This window comes from Balaenoptera physalus (genome assembly GCF_965194825.1).
Source record: "Balaenoptera physalus genome assembly, chromosome: 19".
NCBI lineage: Eukaryota > Metazoa > Chordata > Mammalia > Artiodactyla > Balaenopteridae > Balaenoptera > Balaenoptera physalus.
Genome location: NC_138900.1, coordinates 6,989,253 through 7,009,489, shown reverse-complemented (window position 1 = coordinate 7,009,489; position 20,237 = coordinate 6,989,253). Strand labels below are relative to the sequence as shown.

Here is a 20,237-nt window from a genome sequence, read left to right as displayed (position 1 = left end):
TAACATGACAAAGGTTAAATGCTATGTCATTGGACCCTCTGTTAGCACTTTTTAATTGTTGAAGATGAGCGGCTTTCAGATACTTGCTATTTTTAATATTTTTTGCGTGTGAGAAAAGCCTGCTTAGTTTCCTTCCCCATTAAAAAAATAAAGTATTTCTATTTTCCTTAGTTTTTATTGATTAGTAACATGTATTTATGTAGTTACAATGACTTTCCCAGTTTACAGTATCGTTTTCAACTTGGTTCATGGAGTCTTATGCAAACAGTTCAATATTTTACGCTCTCTGGCTTTGCTGTAATGATAAGAAACTCTTTTTCCAGTCTTCAGGATTATACAGTGTTATGCTTTCATTTGTTACATTTACATTTTTAATCCACCTGGAACGTATTTATGTTCTAGGCCAGTTTCTGGCTCTTCTCCCAGAAAACAACTAGCAAGTGTTGCTCAGCAACCTCCACTTGGGTTGGAGTTTGGTTTCTTTTCGGGGTGGGAAAAACAGCTGCACTCCCTTCAGAGTTGATTGCAACCTTAAAGCGTTGCCTAGTAACCCCGTTTCGGATGATGTGATTGGACCCTTCGCACGACCCACCCCCCCCATCCCCCCAAGCCAGAAAGAACTTAACTGGAAACCTAATCTCTCTTTTAGAAAACAAGGGCAGCGTACGCGTTGCACAGCAACCAGGTCTCCAGACCCTCCCATTGAAACTAGTGTCGGAATGGTCGCCCCGCTCAAAAATGGCGGCTGCGCACCGCTTTCAATATATTTCTCTCTCGACAGTTCTGCCAATAATTCAGTCTTCCACATCAGGCCCCCGAAGGGGTTCGCTAGGTCCTTTTTGAGTCTTGCACACACTGGGTACGAAAGAGGATGGAGATAAACCCACCAGCCCTGGGTGCCCCGCACAAACATGGCCACTAGAGCGTCAACAGCGACGCAAGGCCGTCCGGCGCGGGTGCGCGCGCAGCGCAGGCGCACTTCCGCTCATCCCACAGTGGCTACGGCGGCGGCGGTGGTTGCGGCGCGGGGCATGGTCCCCGGGTCGGAGGGCCCGGCCCGCGCCGGGGGCCTCGTAGCTGACGTGGTGTTTGTAATTGAGGGCACGGCCAACCTGGGGCCCTACTTCGAGGGGCTTCGCAAGCACTACCTGCTCCCGGCCATCGAGTGAGTGCCGTTTCCGCGACTCCAACCCCGCCCTCCGACTTTAGTTTTCCACAGTCTCTTGTCTCACCCCGACCTTTCACCTCCGACCTTCACAGGTATTTTAATGGTGGTCCTCCTGCCGAGACGGACTTCGGGGGAGACGTGAGTCTTGGGACTCTTGAGTTTGAGGGAAGAGGGAAGCTGGGAATCCGAACTCCTGGGTCTGAGAGAGGAGGGGGCGGGGACCTGGACTCCTGGGTCTGAGGGGGGAGGGGCTGGGGTCTGGACTCCTGGGTCTAAGGGACGGGGAGCTGGGAGCCCCAACTCCCCTGAGGGAAAAGGGAGCTGGGGGTCCCAGATGAAAAATTTCTCTGTCCTCCCCTTCCAGTATGGGGGGACCCAGTACAGCCTCGTGGTGTTCAACACGGTGGACTGCGCCCCAGAGTCCTACGTACAATGTCACGCTCCCACCAGCAGCGCCTATGAGTTTGTCACCTGGCTCGATGGCATTAAGTGAGCTCTTTTCTGGGCTTTGGGAAGGGTTGGGGGACCCTGTGACGGACCGCGGAGGAATGGTGGCTTGGATTTGAGCTGCAGGATCCATCCCCTCACATTAGTTGGCTGAAAAGGGCTGTGATGGGGATTGTGGTTTTATCCCGAAGTCACTTCTGTGGTCGGTTCTGTGTGCTTAGCTGATGTTGCTGTCTGGCTCGGAAGTAGAAAGAACTTCCCAGTCAAGGAGGCCTGTGGAACTCCAGCACCCACGTGTGATTCCTCCCTTTTCTGCCTGTTGCTTCTCATTTCTACTCTAGTTCTCCATTTTCAGATGGAGGTATTGAAGCCTGAGTGCAAGAGGGGTGGGGCTAGGCCAAGATAAGCTAGGCCTCTGTGCTTTGGAGTGAATTGTGATAGTTCACATTGCAGGCTCTTGCAGGTGCAGACAGACTGGGGCCACAGCACGGCTCCACCACAACAGAACTCTCTGTTCCCTGTGTCTAATATAATTTGTCTCTAAAACTCGAAGGTGAATGGTAATTATAGTTATCGTGTTACTTATTCACTATTGGGTAACAGATTAAAACTTAGCAGCTTGGGACTTCCCTGGCGGTCCAGTGGTTGGGACTCCACACTGCCCCTGCAGGGGGCACAGGTTGATATCTGGTTGGGAACTGAGATCCCACATGCCTGGAGGCGTGGCCAAAGGAAAAAAAAAAACTTAACCGGTCTAAGACAACAGACATTTATTATCTCATGTGGTTTCTGTAAGTAAGGAATTCAGGGGTGGCTTCGATGGGTTGTTCTAGCTCAGGGTCTCTTGTGGGATTGCAGTCACCATGACTTTGGGCTGCAGTCATCCAACAGTGTGATTGCGACCGGAGGAGCCATTTACAGGCTGGCTCACCCTACGGCTGTTGGCTAGAGGCCTCGATTCCTTGCCAGATGTTAGCCACAAGGTGTCTCCGTGGGGCTGCTTGAGTGTCCTCCAACAGCTGGCTTCCCTCAGCCTGAGCAATCCAACAGAAAGAGCAAAGAGGAAACCACAGAGCTTTTTATGATCAAATCTTGGAAGTCACACATCATCACTTATATCACATTCCGTTTAGTACACAAGTCAGTCCTGTCCAGTGTTTGAGGGGGGCGTGAATACTAGGAGATGAGGATCATTGGAGACACGGTTACCGTGACTTTGTAGGGATACTTCGTGAATTAAGCGAGTTGATGACTGTTTAAAACAGCGCCTGACACGTATTAAGTGCTACCTAAGCTGTTGCCGTTGTTTCGTGTTTCGGTTTCTTGGATTGCAGATGAATAACGGTAGTCCGTGCCTCAGCACTCCTGGGAGGATGACAGGACCTGATTTTCATACTGTGTTCAGCTCAGGGTCTGGTCAGAGTTCATTAAATAACACCAGTTCGCTGTTTTCTTTGTACGTCCCTGCAGCAGATGTTTGTTGAACACCTGCTTTGTTCCAGGCTGTATGCGCTGGACTGGGTGCTGCACGTTCACTGCAAAGTTGAACACTGCAAAGCTTCCCCCTCATGGTCTTTAGAATTCGTGGTCAGGGTAGAGCAGGGTTTCTCAGCGTCGGCACTGTTGACCCTTTGGGCCATATGATTCTTCGTTATTGGGGGGCCGTACTGTGCATTGTAAGGTGTTCAGTAGCATCTCCGGCCCCTACCCCCCAGATGCCAGTGGCTACTTCCCTCCCCCAGTCTGACAAACAAAAATGTTCCCAGACGTTGTCAGATATCTCCTTGGGGGCAGAATCCACCCCATTTAAGAACCTCTGGACTAGATTGTGGTAAGACTTGAATAATGTTGAGTGGGGGCTCCTTGAGGCCCAAGTCCAAGTCTGATGTCCCTCAAGTCTCTAGCACCCAGCACAGGGCCTGGCACAAAGGAGGCCTAAGGAAAACTTTGTTGAACAAGTGAGTAAATGAATGAATGCCCAGAATGCACTTCATACTCTGGTTCCCCCTGGTAAACTCCTATATAAACATCAAGACCTGACTCAAATGTCCTTTCCCTGATTCTGGCAAGCAGCCAGTTGCTCTCTCCTCTGCCCCCATTGCCCCCAGGTGTTTCCCTGTCACAGCTCTACACCTCTGGACTGTGAATGTCCAGGACTTGGGTGTTTCCCCTGCTGTTTGCTTCCAGCTGGGGCCTGGGACCCAAGAGGCCTTAGGAGACCTTTGCTGAATAAATGAACGAGTGAAAGCTGTGGGGAAGATAATCACCAGGAAACCAAACCTTCTGGTGGGTGTCAGGAAAAGCAGTTAAACCCCCTTACTTAAAAATGTCAAGGGCACTGGGAAGATAAGAGGGAAATGCTTTCGGAATACTTTCATCCCGTATTCACCCTCCCCTTTAACCAACCTAGAATACACTGCACCTATAACCAAATAAAAAAGCTGTGTGGGCCGTATGCTCACCGGAATCCTCCCAATCAGCTGATAAACATTTTAAGCCATTATTTAATATTCACAGTCCTCACTGTTTTATCAAGTTCTATGTAAGCATCTAAATTCAGTTTCTGTGGCATTCAGGGCCCGTCTGTAACAGAGATCACGAAGAAAGTCAGCAAGTTTTGTTCACGCTTGGAGAAATCTTATCTTTTCCTGGAACATCCATCACTTATGGAACAAAGCAGGCAGTGTGATTTTTGAAACGTCCTTGCTTTGGAGAGGTTCATTTCTGATGTTAACATTTTCCTTTCTAACGAGGGGCGGTTCCCCCTCCCGCCTACAGCTAGTGACCCAGCATCAGAAAGGCTAGGGTAGGGACTTGCCTGGTGGCTCGGTGGTTAATAATCCGCCTGCCAACGCAGGGGACACGGGTTCAAGCCCTGGTCCGGGAAGATCCCATAGGGCACGTAGCAACTAAGCCCGTGCGCCACAACTACTGAGCCCGTGTGCCACAACTACTGAAGCCTGCGGGCCTAGAACCTGTGCTCCACAACAAGAGAAGCCACTGCAACGAGAAGCCTGCGCACCGCAACAAAGAGTAGCCCCCGCTCGCCACAACTAGAGAAAGCCCGCGTGCAGCAATGAAGACCAATTGCAGCCAATAAATAAATTAATAATCAAAAAAAAAAAGAAAGGCTAGGGTAGAAGGAAAATAGCCCAAGTGTCTTCCCCGTGGCGTTGTGACAGTGCGTTTGTGCATTCATTCATTCATCTGTGCATTCATTCATTCAACAGATGTTTGTGGGGCAAATTGTTCCAGGCACCGAGGAGTCAGGGGGTATGAGGCAGGCAAAGTCCTGGCCCTCTTGGAGCCAGTGTTTCCCTGGGGTGATGGGCTGGGCGGGGGTCTGGCTGTAGGAAGTCCTTGGTCGGAGCTGGCTGCCGTTCATGTTCCTTCAGCCCCTCTGGGGGGCTCCGGGGCCTGTTAGCCCGTGCAAGTGGGTGGCGAGGACTCAGTGCTGTGACGCCGGGCAGAGCAGTTGGGGGCAGAGGCGTGAGGAAGAGGAATCGTTTCATTTTTACTTCACGTTTATTACTTGAGGGCTTTATTTAAACCTTTATGATATTTAAAACATATTTTGCAACTGGTCATGCTTTCTCCCGTTCCCCATTTTTTTTTTTTTTTTTTGGCGGCGCCACGCAGCTTGTGGGATCTTAGTTCCCCGACCAGGGATGGAACCTGGGCCCTCGGCAGTGAGAGCGCGGGGTCCTAGCCACTGGACCGCCAGGGAATTCGCTCTCCCACTGCCCATTTTTAAGTTTTTCTCATTTCTTGGACAAAATATTTGTTATGTGTCTCTCTCTGAGCTGGCAAAAGGTGGCTTATGCTTACTGTTCAATAAGAAAAAAAGCCAGCTTTGGGATCTCAAAGTGGTCAATCGCACTTTCCCTCATAAATTATTTTTTTTTTAGAAATTGAGGTGAAATTCACATAACACACAGTCATTTTATTTTATTTATTTTTTAATATTTATTTATTTTTCGCTGCGTTGGGTCTTCATTGCTGCGTGCGGGCTTTCTCTAGTTGCGGCGAGCGGGGGCTACTGTCCGTTGCGGTGCGCAGGATTCTCACTGCGGTGGCTTCTCTTGTTGTGGAGCAGGGGCTCTAGGTGCGTGGGCTTCAGTAGTTGTGGCACGCGGGCTCAGTAGTTGTGGTGCACAGGCTTAGTTGCTCCGCGGCATGTGGGATCTTCCTGGACCAGGGCTCGAACCCGTGTCCCCTGCATTGGCAGGCGTATTCTTAACCACTGCGCCACCAGGGAAGGCTAACTCGCAGTCATTTTAAAGTGAACAATTCAGTGGCGTTTAGTACATTCAAAATGTTGTGCAACCACCTTCTCTGTTTAGTTTTGGAACATTTTCATCACCCTAGAAGGAGACCCCGAATGCCTGAAGCAGTTGCTTCCTGTCTCTCCCCCTACCCCCTCACCCCTGTCTCCTTAGCCCCAGCCATGAAGATGGCTTGATTTCTTCCAGCACAGGAAGCTGGCAGTAGGGTGGATCCAGAGTTGGTTCATTTATCGGGGTCTCCCCCAACTCTGTGGCATTAAAATTCCCGTGCAAACCGGAGTCTCGATGGTGAGGAAGAGGAGGGCTGGGGAGTGGGTCATGGGGAGGAGCAGTGGTGTGGCCTCAGCACCCTGAGAGTGGGAGCGGAGGGCAGAAGTCTACACCGGGAAGGAATTCAGGTACGGCACAGAGGGGTCATGCTCCGGGGGCTCACTTACTCAGCAGGCATTTCCCGGGACTCTGTGTGTACTTGTAGAGCTGGCTCAGACCACTGGGTCTCCCTCACTGAGGGCTGCACCGTCTGGAGGGGAGGTGGGCTGTGGGAGGAAGCTTGACATTCGCAGTATTGGGGGACACGTGATGTGATTGAGGGTGGGCCCTGAGATCAGGTGGCAGGTGAGGAAGGCTTCCTGGAGGAGGGTGACACTGGGCTGGGTGTCTGGTTAGGTAAGCAGGGTTTCCACCTGCGCCAGAAGGGGCAGTGGTATGTGGTCTTGGGGCGGACAGCACAGGCAGAGGCCTGGGCGCGTGGCTGATCACGGAGTCCAGGGACAGCCAAGAAGCTCTGGAGGACTTGCACCCAGAGAGGATGGAGTGGAAGGTGGGCAGGGCCCCAGATGCCCAGCTGAGGGCTTGGCTCTATTCTGGCCTTGATGGCCAGGGTTGGATTTGAAGCCATTTGTTTATGTAACACACAGTTCCCAAGGCCTCCCTTGTGCCAGGCTTGGCGGGGTGGGGTTGGTGAGGCTGGCGACAAGGGAGGTCTCAGACCCCGTCCCTGCCTCGTTGGGGAGACAGGTGCTGACACAGACACAGGGGCCACGGTTCAGAGCAACAGGGCCCGTAGGGCTCCCAGAGCGGGGCCCAGTCTGCACAGATGTCCCCTGCAGCAAAGGGTCAGCCTTGCGACCACGTGACCCGAAGAATCATGGTGACAACAACTGCAGTCTAGCAGAGGCCTGCCACAGGCCACACGGGGATGGACACTGGTGACCCCTCTGTAGATCAGCTGGGGGAGAAACCCAGATCTGTGTGTAGTAGTTTCCTGGGGCTGCTGTAACAGTACTAGAAACAAGGTGGCTTACAGCAACAGAAAGTTATTGTCTCGCAGTTCTGGGTCCAGGAGTCTGAGATGGGGGTGGGGGTGGGGCAGGGCCATGCTCCCTCTGGAATTTAAAGGGAGGGTTCCTTCCTTGCCTCTTCCAGCTTCTGGTCGCCCCAGACATTCCTTGGCCTGTGGCAGTGTCATTCTGATCTCCATGTGGCATTCTCCCTGTGTCTCATCACATCCACGTCGCCTTTCCTCTGAGTGTGTCTGTCTCTGTGTCCCAAGTTCCCCTTCTTATAAGGACACCGGTCATATTGGATTAAGGCCATCCTAAGGACCTCACTGTAGCCTGTTTACCTCTGTAAAGACTCTGTTTCCAAATCAGGTCACATCCTAAGGTGTGGTGGAGGGTTAGGACTTCAGCATACCTGTTTTGGGGGACCCAATTCAACCCATAACACTGTGGGAAGACAGAGGAGGCCCGTGCACCAGGCTGGGAAGCTGGGGTGAGGCCAGGGCGGATGGCCCAGAGAAGGCAAGGTGCACAGGCACTGGGGCCCAGCACAGGATCCTGGGCTTAGAGTCCTGGGCCCTTTCTGTGTTCTGTCCTCTGATGGGGCCTCTTGCCAGAGGGACTGCCTTGCAGGAGATGACAAATGTCCCCTGTCCTCATGCCAGCACTGGGGATAGAGCAGGGAACTCTGCAGTGTCCCCGTCCCAAGGTGCACAGTCTACGAAGAGGGATGGCACAGGTTCGGGCCCTTCCAGGGTGGCCCAGGGGCTGGGGAGCCGCAGGGCCCCCCGGGGGCTGACTGCCTGGCCCCCTGCAGGTTCATGGGCGGGGGTGGCGAGAGCTGCAGCCTCATCGCAGAAGGCCTCAGCACAGCCCTGCAGCTGTTCGATGACTTCAAGAAGATGCGGGAGCAGATGTGAGTGTGCCCACGTCGGTCTCGGTCCACCTGGCACGTAACCTGCTTTGCCTGTCTTGGGGCTCCACCCCCAGACTCTCTGTGGGGAGGTGGGTGGGCTCTGCGTGCCGGACACTTGGGGCCAGGAAGCAGGCGGCGTCCAGGCGGTGTTCTGATGAGGACACCTGGCCCGTGCCCAGTCTCGGCGTCCTCATGAAAGGGGAGCCAGCTCTGGGTCTGCTTCCTGCCTTCCCTGCTTGCCGGGTATCTTAGTGAGTCAGGAGCCTCTTCCGGGCCTCAGTGTTCTCAGCTGTGAAATAGGGGCCTGACTCCTGACTTCCTGTGGGGCGGAGGACTTGCACCTCTGCTGGTGCTGGCTCTGGGTCTTTTCTCAGGGCCCCTGTTGCCACGCGCTCCACATCTTTCCTTGTCCTCGGCAGCGGCCAGACACACCGAGTTTGCCTCCTTATCTGTAACTCACCCCCGTACCTGCTGCCTGCTGTCGAGAGCACCACATACTCTGGGTGCACGACGGAGACTCTCGTGCAGAAGATTGGGGAGGTGAGGACTCCTGGGTCTGAGGGGGGAGGGCTGGGGCCTGCCGTCCTGGGTCACAGGATCGTCACAGACTCCGTGGCCAGCTCTGCTGGCTCCTGTTGGAAGAACTATAACCCAGAATTCTCTGGGGCAGCTAATACAGGTCTTGGGGTCTCCTGTCCCAAAGCCTGATGGGATTTGGTTTTAGGGCCAAGCAGGTGTGACAGCCAGGGCTTGGCCTGGTGGCTTTGTCCTGACTGCTTGTCCCCTCTCCTGTAGCGAGGAATATACTTCTCCATCGTGTCTCCCCGGAAGCTGCCTGCCTTGCGGCTTCTGTTCGAGAAGGCGGCTCCCCCGGCCATGCTGGAGCCGCTGCAGCCTCCAGCAGACGTGAGCCAGGACCCGCGGCACATGGTGCTGGTGCGGGGGCTTGTGCTGCCAGGTGAGGCCCGGGTGCTGCTGGGGGGACGGGCGTGGGAGGGGCGTCCTCCCCGGCTCCCTCTGACTTGGATTTTCTTCCTGTCTCTCAATCCCCTTCTCGTGGGGCTCGATCGTCCATCCTTGGCTCTCAGTCGGAGGTGGCTCGGCCCCTGGCCCCCTGCAGCCGAAGCAGCCTGTGCCCCTGCCTCCAGCACCACCCTCGGGGGCCACGCTCTCAGCAGCCCCCCAGCAGCCTCTGCCCCCTGTGCCCCAGCAGTACCAGGTGCGAACATCACCAGGGAAGGGACATGCTCCTGGGGCCTTGTGGGAGCCCTGGTCCCTTGGGAGAGACCTAGTTGGATGTTGGGCCTTGGGGGTGATGGGCATCTCCCTTGAGACACCTGGAGGGTAGAAGTTTTAGGGCTGGGGAATCACGTCCCTGTGGGGTGATGGGAGTCACGAGCTCCTGCGATATTGGAGCTGGGGAGGGTGGTCCTCACCAGCCCCTCCCCTCTATCACCAGGTGCCCGGGAACCTGAGTGCAGCCCAGGTGGCTGCCCAGAACGCAGTGGAGGCCGCCAAGAACCAGAAGGCTGGGCTGGGCCCTCGCTGTGAGTCCCGGGCGGGGATGTGGCGGGGCCGGGGGGCAGCCGGGCCACTCTCCACACACCTGCCCCCACCGCTTCCCTTGGTCTCTCCCGCAGTCTCGCCCATCAACCCCCTTCAGCAAGCCGCTCCAGGAGTGGGTCCCCCCTACAGCCAGGCCCAGGCCCCCCCGCTGCCCCCAGGGCCCCCCGGCGCCCCCAAGCCACCTCCTGCTTCCCAGCCCAGCCTGGTCTCCACTGTGGCCCCTGGCCCGGGCCTGGCCCCCCCTGCACAGCCCGGGGCACCACCCATGGTAGGTACCTGCCTTCTGGCTGCTAACACAGTGCAGGGGAGGAGCAGCTGGCCTTTCTGAGGAGGGCCCAGGGGCACGTGGGTCTTGGTGTTCGGCGTCCTCAGGGGCTCATGGAGCTTGTGCTAAGGCAACACTGAGTAGCGGGTCCGGGAGCGGAATCATGGGGTTTGTGGTTCCGGGTGGGTGAAGACTGTTCTGAGGAGCCCGAGGGGTCCTGGGGGTGCAGGACATCAGGGGCTTGAGAGTCTTTGAATCCTACAGGGTCAGAGCATTTATGGTCCCAGGCACGGCCCAGTGGTTGGTGTTCTGGCCCTGGGGGTGCAGAGGAAGGGACCTCCGTCCCGTTCTGCTTGTTGGTTTGTCCCTCTCTCAGGACACTCCCTCCCAGGAGATGGTCTGACCCTGCCCCATGGCCCTCCTTCCTCCCCTCTGTCAGGCGGGCACCGTGGCCCCAGGCGGGGTGAGTGGCCCTTCTCCGGCCCAGCTCGGGGCCCCGGCCCTCGGCGGGCAGCAGTCAGTCTCCAACAAACTTCTGGCCTGGAGTGGGGTCCTTGAGTGGCAGGAGGTGAGTGGATCCATAGGGCCAGGCCTGGTGGGGTGCAGGGTTAGGCCGGGGCCCCCATGGGGTCGTGGGACTTGTGGTCCTGAGGATAGTCCCAAGGACACGTGGGATTTATAGCCCGGAATTCAGGATTAAGAGAGGTCTTGGATTCTCGGTCCAGGGAAGATCCAGGAGATGGTGGCATCTAGGGGACAGAGGGCTGTGGGATTCGGGGGCAAGAGGAGGAGCCCCAGCGTTTGTGGAATTTGAAGCCTAGAGGATTGTGGGATTGATGGTCTGGCGGAGGGGCCCAGGGCTCGTGGGACTTAAACTGGGGTGGGGGTCCTGAGCTTCGGGGCTCCCAGGGTAGGGCAGGAGAGGTCAAGGGGATGGAGGCTCGGGACCTTTCTCACCGTGACATGCCCTTCTTCTCCTCAGAAGCCCAAACCTGCCTCCGTGGATGCCAACACTAAGCTGACTCGGTCACTGCCTTGTCAGGTCTACGTGAATCACGGCGAGAACCTGTAGGTGCCTGCTGGGGGTGGGGTGGGCGGTGAGCTGGGGTGTGCGTCTTCCTGACGCCCCTCCCGTTGTTGCCCCAGGAAAACAGAGCAGTGGCCCCAGAAGCTGATCATGCAGCTCATCCCCCAGCAGCTGCTGGTGAGTGGCGGGAGAGGACAGCCGCCCACCCCCTCCCGCCTCTGTCCTCCCCTCCTCACGTCCCTGCTTCGCACGCTGGCTGACATCAGTGTCTCCCGCAGACCACCCTGGGCCCTTTGTTCCGGAACTCAAGGATGGTCCAGTTCCACTTCACCAACAAGGACCTGGACTCTCTCAAAGGCCTCTACCGCATCATGGGCAACGGCTTTGTGAGTGGGGTGGGCGGGTGGGCGGGCAGGTGGCCACTCCCCATCCTCCTGGGCCCAAGGGAGCCATTTTTGATGGTGGGGCTGCCTTTGTGACCTCGGGTTCCTCAGCCTTAGCTTTTTTTTTTTATAATTACAACATGCACCAGATTGAGGTCCGTTCCACGTTAAAACCCTTGGCTCTGACGGGGGTTTGCTGGGTTGGCTTCCTGGGGCCAAGAACAGCAGGAATGCATTCTCTCGCACTTCCGGAAAAGAGAAGTCTGAATGAAATCGGGGTGTCAGCAGGGCCGCGCTCTCTGAAGCCTCTAGGGGAAGACCCTTCCTTGCCTCCTACAGCTGGTAGCCCCCGGCGGGGTTGCTTTAGACAGCAAAACTCCAGTCTCTGTTTCCATTGTCACATGGCTGTCTTCCCTCTGTGTGTTTCTTCCCTGTGTGTGTGTCTCTGTCATCTTATGAGGACACCAGTCATTTGGATTGGGGTCTGCTTTAATGATCTCATCCTAACTTGTTACATCTGCAAACACCCTATTTCCAAATAAGGTCACATTGACAGGTGCTGGGGTTTGGAACTTCAGCGTGTCTTTTTGGAGGATACAGTTCAACTCATAACACTGAGGGAGGCTCTCTAAATAGAGCAGAACCAGTTAATGAGTACATCCTGTGGATCTGGCACTTTTCTAGGAGAGGGGACTTTTGGTGGATTACCTCATGGAATCCTCAGGAAAATTCTATAAAGAAGGTGATCCTGAGAGTTGGGAATACCTCCAACTGCAAATAGCAATACACCCAACCAGCAGAGTTTTTAGAACAGATAGATGATTGGGGTGGAGGCTTAAAACAACAGTTTATTCTTTCTCCTAGTCCTGTGTGTGTCAGCTGGGCTCAGCTGGGCTAGTCTTGCTTGGGGACTCTTGTGGGGGTTACTGCCAGGTGGCGGCTGAGACTGTGGTCATCTGAAAGCTCACCTGGGCTGGAGGTGCAAGATGGCCCACTCACATGGTGCTGTCAGCGGGGTTCAGCTGGGCCTGGCCATCGGGTGCCCACATGTGGCCTCCCCGTGTGGCTTGGGCTTCTTCACAGCATGGCAGCTGGGTTCTGAGAGGGATGTCCCCAAAGTGAGCATTGTACAAGCAGGCATTCATTTGTGACACGTAACAGGACATCCAGAGGTGAGCAGCTCTCGGGGTTAGTTATGTAGCCCCATGACGTCAGGGCCAGGATCTCTGGGGTTCTCTTGACTTCTCTCTCGTGGTTGTAAGATGGCTTTCGAAGCTCGAGGACTCTTGTTTGACTTGCTGTAGGAAGGCAAGAAGGAGGCGTGGCATCAGCTGTGTATTTCCCTTTCTTTAGGAAAGTACTTTCCCACACTCTCAGGCAGGCTTCCCTTCACGTCTTGGGCCAGACCCAGGCCACTGGGCCACCCTTGGCTGCATAGGAGAGCATCGGGGAACAGGCACCCATGAGTGCACTGGGACCCGGACGTGTTGCTACCCAAACGGAATCGGGGTTCTCTACCCAGGGGAGAAGGGCAGATGGTAGGCAACTAGCAGGGTCTGCCTCGCGTGAGAAAGCAAGGCTGACTTGGCCAGGGTTCTACAGCGGGGACCTCAATCTTATCAGCCCCTCCTCCCCCAAGAGCCCACCTCCTGAACACCCCGCGTACTACGGCCTCACCTGACGTTCGCTAATGTTTCCCGGGTACTTCCTGTGCGTCCAGCCATGGGCAGGATGCCTGATGTGTATCGGCACGTCCCAGAGTCACATCCCTTGGGATGTTAGTGCTGCTACCCGAGGTTCTCACTGCAGGTACTGAGGCCGAGAGGGTGTGGCGCCCCCAAGGGCCTCTTGGATTCCCAGTCAGTCGTGTATCCGACACCACCATTGATCACGTGATTCCAGCATCAGCTCTGTGTTGAAGCCCCTCCCTCTCAGCCGTGGGCCCTCCCAGTGGGGCTTTGAGGAGGGCAGCCTCCCGCGGTGTGGCAAAGTTGGGGGGACTTCCTCTCTGCTCTCCTGCCCAGTGGTCAGCAAGAATCCCAGCCTCGCCCTGTTCCTTTGGCCACCCAGCTCTCTGGAGCAGCCTCAAGCCAAACCTTGAGTCTCCTCAACCTTTTAGAGCAGAAAGCTTGCCACTCCCGGCCTGTGGGCCTCTAGAACCATCTGAAACGCGGGGGGTGGGTGGGAGGCCTCCTCCTGGTCACTGGGGTGACCAGTCGCGACGCTCTCCCACAGGCGGGCTGCGTGCACTTCCCGCACACGGCCCCCTGCGAGGTGCGCGTGCTCATGCTCCTGTACTCGTCCAAGAAGAAGATCTTCATGGGCCTCATCCCCTACGACCAGAGCGGCTTCGTCAACGGCATCCGGCAGGTCATCACCAACCACAAGCAAGTCCAGCAGCAGAAGCTGGAGCAGCAGCGCGGGGTGAGCGCCGCGGCCCCCCGGCCCCGAGCTCGCGGCAGACCCCGCGGAGCCCTCCTGGGGCGCCAGTGCTGGGCGCTTCCTCCTGCCAAATTCAGTCCTATCCCCATGTTGCCGTGCACCATTTCTCTCCTTTTTTAGTGTTCTCGTTGAATCTCCAAGGCACAGCCCCGTCTTGGGGACCTGGGAACGTAAGGTTTACCTCCCAGACCCGCCCACCCGCCACAGAAAAGGTCCCCAGCTCCTGACAGGTTCCCTCTCAGGGCGCAGACCCTCCCCGACATGGGGACACCCCGCCCAGCCACTGATCTGCTCCCTCTCTCCCCACACAGATGGGGGCACAGCAGGCACCCCCGGGGCTGGGCCCCATTCTGGAGGACCAGGCAAGGCCCTCGCAGAACCTGGTGAGGACAGGGCCAGTGGGGTCAGGGCCCGGGCGGGGGAGGCCCCGGAGGAGGCTGTGATTCTGACCCCACCGCAGAGGTCAGGGTGTCTGGGGGCTCTGTCCTCACCCCCGTCTCTTCCCGTCAGCTCCAGCTCCGCCCGCCGCAGCCCCAGCCACAGGGTACCGTGGGGGCCTCTACGGCCACGGGGCAGCCGCAGCCCCAGGGTGCTGCCCAGGCGCCCCCGGGTGCCCCGCAAGGCCCTCCTGGAGCGGCCCCTGGCCCGCCCCCTCCCGGACCCATCCTTCGGCCCCAGAACCCCGGGGCCAACCCCCAACTGCGGAGCCTCCTCCTCAACCCACCACCGGTGAGCTTTGGGGGCGGGCGGCAGATGGGAGCTGTGGGTCCTGGGCCTTGACAGTTTGATTCCTTTCATCTTGGAGGCGGGAGGTTGGTTTGATCGAAGGGTGTGACTGGCGACCCGCCTGGCTCCTCCCCACGTGTCTTACGTGGGCTTCTGCTAAGATTCCTTGGAAGAAAGACCAGAAGCTACCCGAGGGGCTGGGGGAGGTGGGGGCTCCCCACCAGGGGCCTCTGAACTGCTTTCCTTGTTCTCCCAGCCCCAGACTGGGGTGCCCCCGCCTCAGGCCTCCCTCCACCACCTCCAGCCACCAGGGGCCCCTGCACTGCTGCCCCCACCGCACCAGGGCCTGGGGCAGCCCCAGCTGGGGCCCCCGCTCCTGCACCCACCGCCGCCGACCCAGTCTTGGACTGCACAGCTTCCCCCGAGGGCTCCACTGCCAGGTAAGGGGGTTCGGGGGAGGCCAGGTCCTGGACTGAGTATCCCAACAGCCCCGGGACCGGAGCCCCAAGACCAGTGACTTCTGGGAAGTAAAGTTCTGGGATTGAAGAATAGCGGGTCGTCCGTGGCTCTTGGGGCTCTAAGGGCTCCTGGGAAATACAGCCCAGGGGACCAAGGAGGCAGGAGCTCTCCCCACCATTCCCTTCCTGTGTGTCTTCTTGGGGTTGCTGAGAAACATCTTAGGGCCAGAGAGGTATGTTGGGGGATGGGCTCCCAAAGGCTTAACGGGAAAAGGACTATCTGTGGTCCCATGGCGTCAGAAGGCGCCTCTGTGGGTCCCCCCAGGGCTTCCTAGACCACTCAGTGCCTTGGGCTCCCAGAGGAGGAGGGAGGAAGCAGGCCCAGGGCCCTCCAGGGCCCCAGGGACTACTGGGAGATGCAGTCCCTTCCCCACTGCCCCCCAGGTCAGATGCTGCTCAGCGGGGGTCCCCGGGGCCCGGTCCCCCAGCCGGGCCTGCAGCCCAGCGTCATGGAGGACGACATCCTCATGGACCTCATCTGAACCCCCGACACCCAATAAAGTTCCTTTTAACACACGCCCCGGCTCCCGTCACTGACATCCCCCAGGACTGGGCAGGAGGAGATGGGGGGAGACACCTCTGTCCTTGTTCTCGCTTCAACAGACGTCCCTGAGGCCCCGGGCTGGTGAGGCCAGGGCTTGGCGGCGAGTCAGGCAGTCGGGTGCAGCCTGGCTCCAGGGAGATGTGGAGGCAGCAGGCAGGGCTCCCAGGACCACGTGCGCTCGTGGAGCTAGAGAGGGTGCCAGCTGGGCCCGGAGGAGGCCTCTGAGTCAGCTGGGCTTGGCAGCGTCTGTGAGAAGCAGGAGTCAGGGAGGCTGGGAAGGAAGGAGGTGGCGGTCTAGGTGCGGAGACCACAGATGTGAACGTGTGGGGGCAGGAGGAAGCTTGGGGTGGTCAGAGGAGCAAGTCAGTCCATGCTCCTGGAGCACGAGCATAAGGGAGGGAGGGCCTAGAGAGGTGGGCGAGCGCCAGGCGGGGACGGGGCTCGGATTCCAAGCCAAGCAGCTGGAGGCTTGTCCAGGGGATGCAGAAGAGCTGCAGGAGGCCACGAGCAGGGGCCAGGCCTGGGTCGGCTGGCTCTCAGAAAGCCCCCTCTGGGCTGTGGGATGCGACAGGGCAGGACGGAAGGCAGGTAGGGGTCCGGGGCAATTTCCCTGGGGAGAGGAGAGGCCAGAGGAGGGGCTGGGCTGAGTCGGGGGGCAGGAGGGGTGAGGCTAGAGACTAGTGTGCTGTGTGAAGAAAGCTGGGGGTGTACGGGTGGGGTCGAGGGCGGTGCCCAGGACCTGGCCTGGGTGTGTGGTGGACAGTGGGCCTCCCTGAGGCAGGGAGCTGGGAGAAGGAGCCAGTAGTGAGTGCTGATGGTCCAGGGACACCCAAGTGGCCAAGGCCGTGTTGGGAGCACAGGATGTGTGTCCTTAGCGACAGTATATGTTTGGTGGTTGAAGACACCAGAATGGATGAGGTCTCATGTGGAGAGGGCAGGCTCCAGGTCCCAGGCAGAGACCTACCTTCCAGGGCTTCGGACAGGGTGGACGGTGGAGCCGTCCTGGTGATGGGAAACCCGGCAGGAATGTAAGGAGGATGTACAGGTTTGGGATGTAATGAGGCAAAGGGCCTCAGGTCGTCCTTAGAGAGACGTCCAGGGGACGGCTGGATACAGACACGTGGCTGGAGCACAGGGTGCTCTGGCCTGGGGGCAGAAAGTTAGTTGTCCGTTGTCAGACCCTAGAGCAGTGTTGCTCAGAGCGTGGTCCACGGCTGGACCACCAGCATCCGCATTGTTTGAGACGCCGGTTAACATCAGATTCCCGGGCGGCGTCCCAGGAGAGAGGTTGCAATCTGGTGGCCCGTGGGCCACTCTACAGATGAGTTTTGTTTGGCCTTCCCTGTGTTAGCATATGTGGCATTTTTTTTCCTAACAAGTTAGTTGTAAAAATCAGGATGATTCACACACACACACACACACACACACACACACACACACACACACACACACAAAATCTGCAGTCTTGGCTTCTCTTGACAAGTCAGAAGATCTGGCACCCCTGGGCCCGCCCTTCTGCCTAGCAAACAACGGGCTGGAGCTGCCCCTTTCCATGGGGCGTGTGCTCTCTGGTTCGCCACAGTCCCCACCACTCCCTCTTGACTCCCCCACCACGAGGCAGGAGGCTGTTGCCTTTGGCACGGGGCTTGCACTGTTGTTGTTCCTGTGGTAGCGTTCGGAGACAGTGAAATCTTTCTTGTACCCATGTCTCTACCAAAAGTGGCAAAACGAAAGAGAGAACGAGAGGGCCACGTGTTTCGAGAGAAATGGGAGCGAGCCTATTTCTTTGTGGAGGTGAAGAGCATGCCTACCTGCTTAATATGCAAAAAAATCGTGTCTGTGTTGAAAGAATACAACCTGAGGCGTCACTATGAATCCAAGCACAGTAAGAGCTTCGACCAGTACACAGAGCAGACGCGAGACGCGATACTCAGTGAACTGAAAAAGGGCCTCAAGTGTCAGTAGGGCTGGTTTTGGGAAGCGGACGGGAGCAGTGGCACGGCTGCCACGCACGGTTCCGGAATCATGTGAAAAGAGTCACCTGGGCATTCCAGCCTACCGACAGCGAGTTTAAAAGCGAGCAGAAATGACGCCTCCTGAACAGAAACTCATGTCTGTCTGGACCATCCTCTAAGTCTAGCAGGCGTCTGCATCCCATGGGGAGGTGAAGAGAAATCCGAAGACTGACAAGTCCGGTTGCTTGAATGAGTCAAATCAATCGTGGCCTTTTCTATCGCTGCTCATGAACTGTTGCCACCCAGTTAGCTTTATTTATTTGTGGTGTGGAGAATCTCGATGTGACCGAAGAAATCTGTGACACGGTGCCAAGGCAGGCCCGACACTGGGAAGTGACCTGTTTTCTGTGTGTTGAGAGAAATGCACAGTTTCATGGAGACTGGTCAAAATGCCTGAGCACAGCTACAGACCGTGGTGGTGATCAAATGATCAGTGTCACAGGGGACCGACAGGGGACGCCTTGATCCAAGCACTCAAGTCAGGTCGTTGCATCAATCACCAGGCACTGACCTTACTAAGAAAGTCAATGGAACACACGACACGATGTCCGTGACAGACTCGTGTACCTTAACCACGGGCAGGCTGGTGATGAACTTGACCCGATGTATTTTATAGAAGTCTGTGACCTGGTCGTCACAGGATGTGTGGAAGCAGTCTGAACCGTTGCAGTCCATCCACTTGGTTCATTTCAGATGAGGCAGAAGCCACACCTTGGTTCCCCTGAGAAGGTCAGTCAGAGACTTTTGATCGAGGTTCCAACCCTTCTGAACACTCTCTTTTCTCCGCAAAGACGTACACAAACAGCTACTTGAATGTATGATCGTGTTCACCCAGTCCTGGCAAAAATGGGGAAGTCGTTGGCAGGGAATATTCTGACTCCCTTTCGTTGCTGCAGTTGGTTTCCAGAAACGAAAGACATGGCCCAGACCATGTTCACCCAACTCGCGGGGTTAAAGACCAAATTCCCCCAAGGGCTCTCTGCATCCAGACTTCATGAAAACAAACTAACACTGTCCAGTTTGCCTTTGTTGGTTAATGTCGATCATGTGAATGCAGACCGCAAATAGTAGTTATTGAACGAACTACAGGGCAGTAAGCTGCTGGTTCCTAAGTGGGTTCCGTCAGAAGATGACAGCCCTACACCACTCTCCAGTGGTTGTCCTGAACCTCCGTGTTTGGAAGCGGCCACGCTTGTGAACAGCCGTTTTCCATTACAAAACTGAATCAAGTTCAATATCGCTCCCAGCTTCAGGAGTCCAGGTTGAATTCTCAACCACCCATCCCACCATGACAGCCAAGGCCTGACGTTGACATCTGGGGGTGGCAGGGATGATGTCCGCCTGCCGGCTTCAAGTCAGGGAGCAGAAGAATTATGACAGAGAAAAAAAATTTTAGTAATTAAATATTTCTATTTTTCAATTTGTATTTTTTCAATTTTGGATTTGAAATATAAACTCCAGTATCATACATGTTTGTATTATGTTCCATGCATTCACCAGAGTTCAGTAAAGATTCCATTTGATTATATTTCTGGCCGTCGACTTTTCTTATACCTGTCAAGTTCACTCATTTATGTGGCCCACCTGGCTCCTGCCGGCATTTATGAGTTTATGATCTCTGCCCTAGAACCATCTAGAACTGTCGAAGCAGATCCATCCGGGGGCGGGAGGGAGGCTGGGCGTCGGCATTTGGAACAAGCTCCCTCGGCGATTTTGACGCAGATGAGAGATGGAGCAGGAGATCCCAGTGGCGGTCGAAGGAGGGAAAAGCGGGTGAGGTTTCCCAGGCAGCGTGTGTAGCAGGGGTTTTTGAAAACTCAGATGGCTCCAGGGACCAGGCAGGTGATGGAAATGTGTGACGCGGACGGGCGTAAGACGACAAGGATTGATGGGGACTGTGGCGAACTTGGGGACTGCTTGCCCCGCCTAACTGCATTCAAATTAAAACCAAAAAACACTGTGAGGACCAAACAAAATCCGCTGGTGGGTCTCACGAGGCCGCCGGGCCGCCATTTTGTGACCTCTGGAAGAAGAAGACGCGAGGACAAAGGACAGAGGCCAGAGGAGGACCCACGCGTGAGGGTTGGGTGGGGGCCGGGGGCAGGAGGAGCAGGCAGGCACGTGTGTTCTGGAAGCCGAGTTTTTGAGGAGAGGGTGATCGACTGTGTCCAAAGCCGCTAAAAGGGAAGAAGACTAGCGGGGAGTAGTAGCCCGTGCTGTTCCCACCAGGGTGGACGTTGCCCTGCAGGGAAACACAGGCTCGAGTCCATCTGGGACAAATTGATCAGACAAAGAAATGTTTCCAGTCACTGGTTTGGCCGTTGTGGGCCTATGAGGCCCTCTTGACCTCAGCGCCCCATTAGAGGAGCCAAAGGGACTGTCACAGTGTCATCACGGGTGCATATCATACACAGGGTGAGGCAGAAGAAAGCCCTTGGTTACGGGCGGGCCCGGAGAGTGGAGGTCTAGACATGGAGAACTCACCTCCACATTTCACAGCCGGGGTGTAGACAACAGCCTTTAAAGTACCCCCGAGAACCGGCCAACGCCAATAGAGCAAATCTTTCTGGAACATTTTTCCCTGAGCACGAGGTACTGTTAAAGCTGCTGAAGTGTAGAAGAAATGGTGCAGACCTTAGCACCTCAGTGTTGAG

General features: G+C 56.4%; 1 protein-coding gene across 5 annotated transcripts; it reads left to right on the top strand.

Annotated features, from left to right (window-relative positions):
• Window positions 1-970: 970 nt before the first annotated feature.
• On the top strand, window positions 971-19,111 carry MED25 (mediator complex subunit 25). 5 transcript variants are annotated; one of them, XM_082435894.1, is made up of 18 exons: window positions 971-1,165; window positions 1,261-1,306; window positions 1,533-1,657; window positions 7,999-8,097; window positions 8,517-8,637; window positions 8,893-9,055; window positions 9,186-9,316; window positions 9,557-9,644; window positions 9,738-9,931; window positions 10,368-10,496; window positions 10,911-10,996; window positions 11,075-11,132; window positions 11,234-11,341; window positions 13,574-13,762; window positions 14,092-14,163; window positions 14,291-14,509; window positions 14,763-14,946; window positions 17,289-19,111. In XM_082435894.1, the coding sequence occupies exons 1-18, from the start codon at window positions 1,032-1,034 to the stop codon at window positions 17,531-17,533; spliced, it is 2,391 nt and encodes a 796-aa protein (XP_082292020.1). In that variant the 5' UTR covers window positions 971-1,031; the 3' UTR covers window positions 17,534-19,111. The 5 variants fall into 5 exon arrangements, with proteins under 5 accessions (XP_082292020.1, XP_082292019.1, XP_082292022.1 ...); XM_082435893.1 differs by lacking the exon at window positions 17,289-19,111 and adding an exon at window positions 15,387-15,680; XM_082435896.1 differs by lacking the exon at window positions 17,289-19,111 and adding an exon at window positions 15,409-15,540.
• The last annotated feature ends 1,126 nt before the right edge of the window (window positions 19,112-20,237 follow it).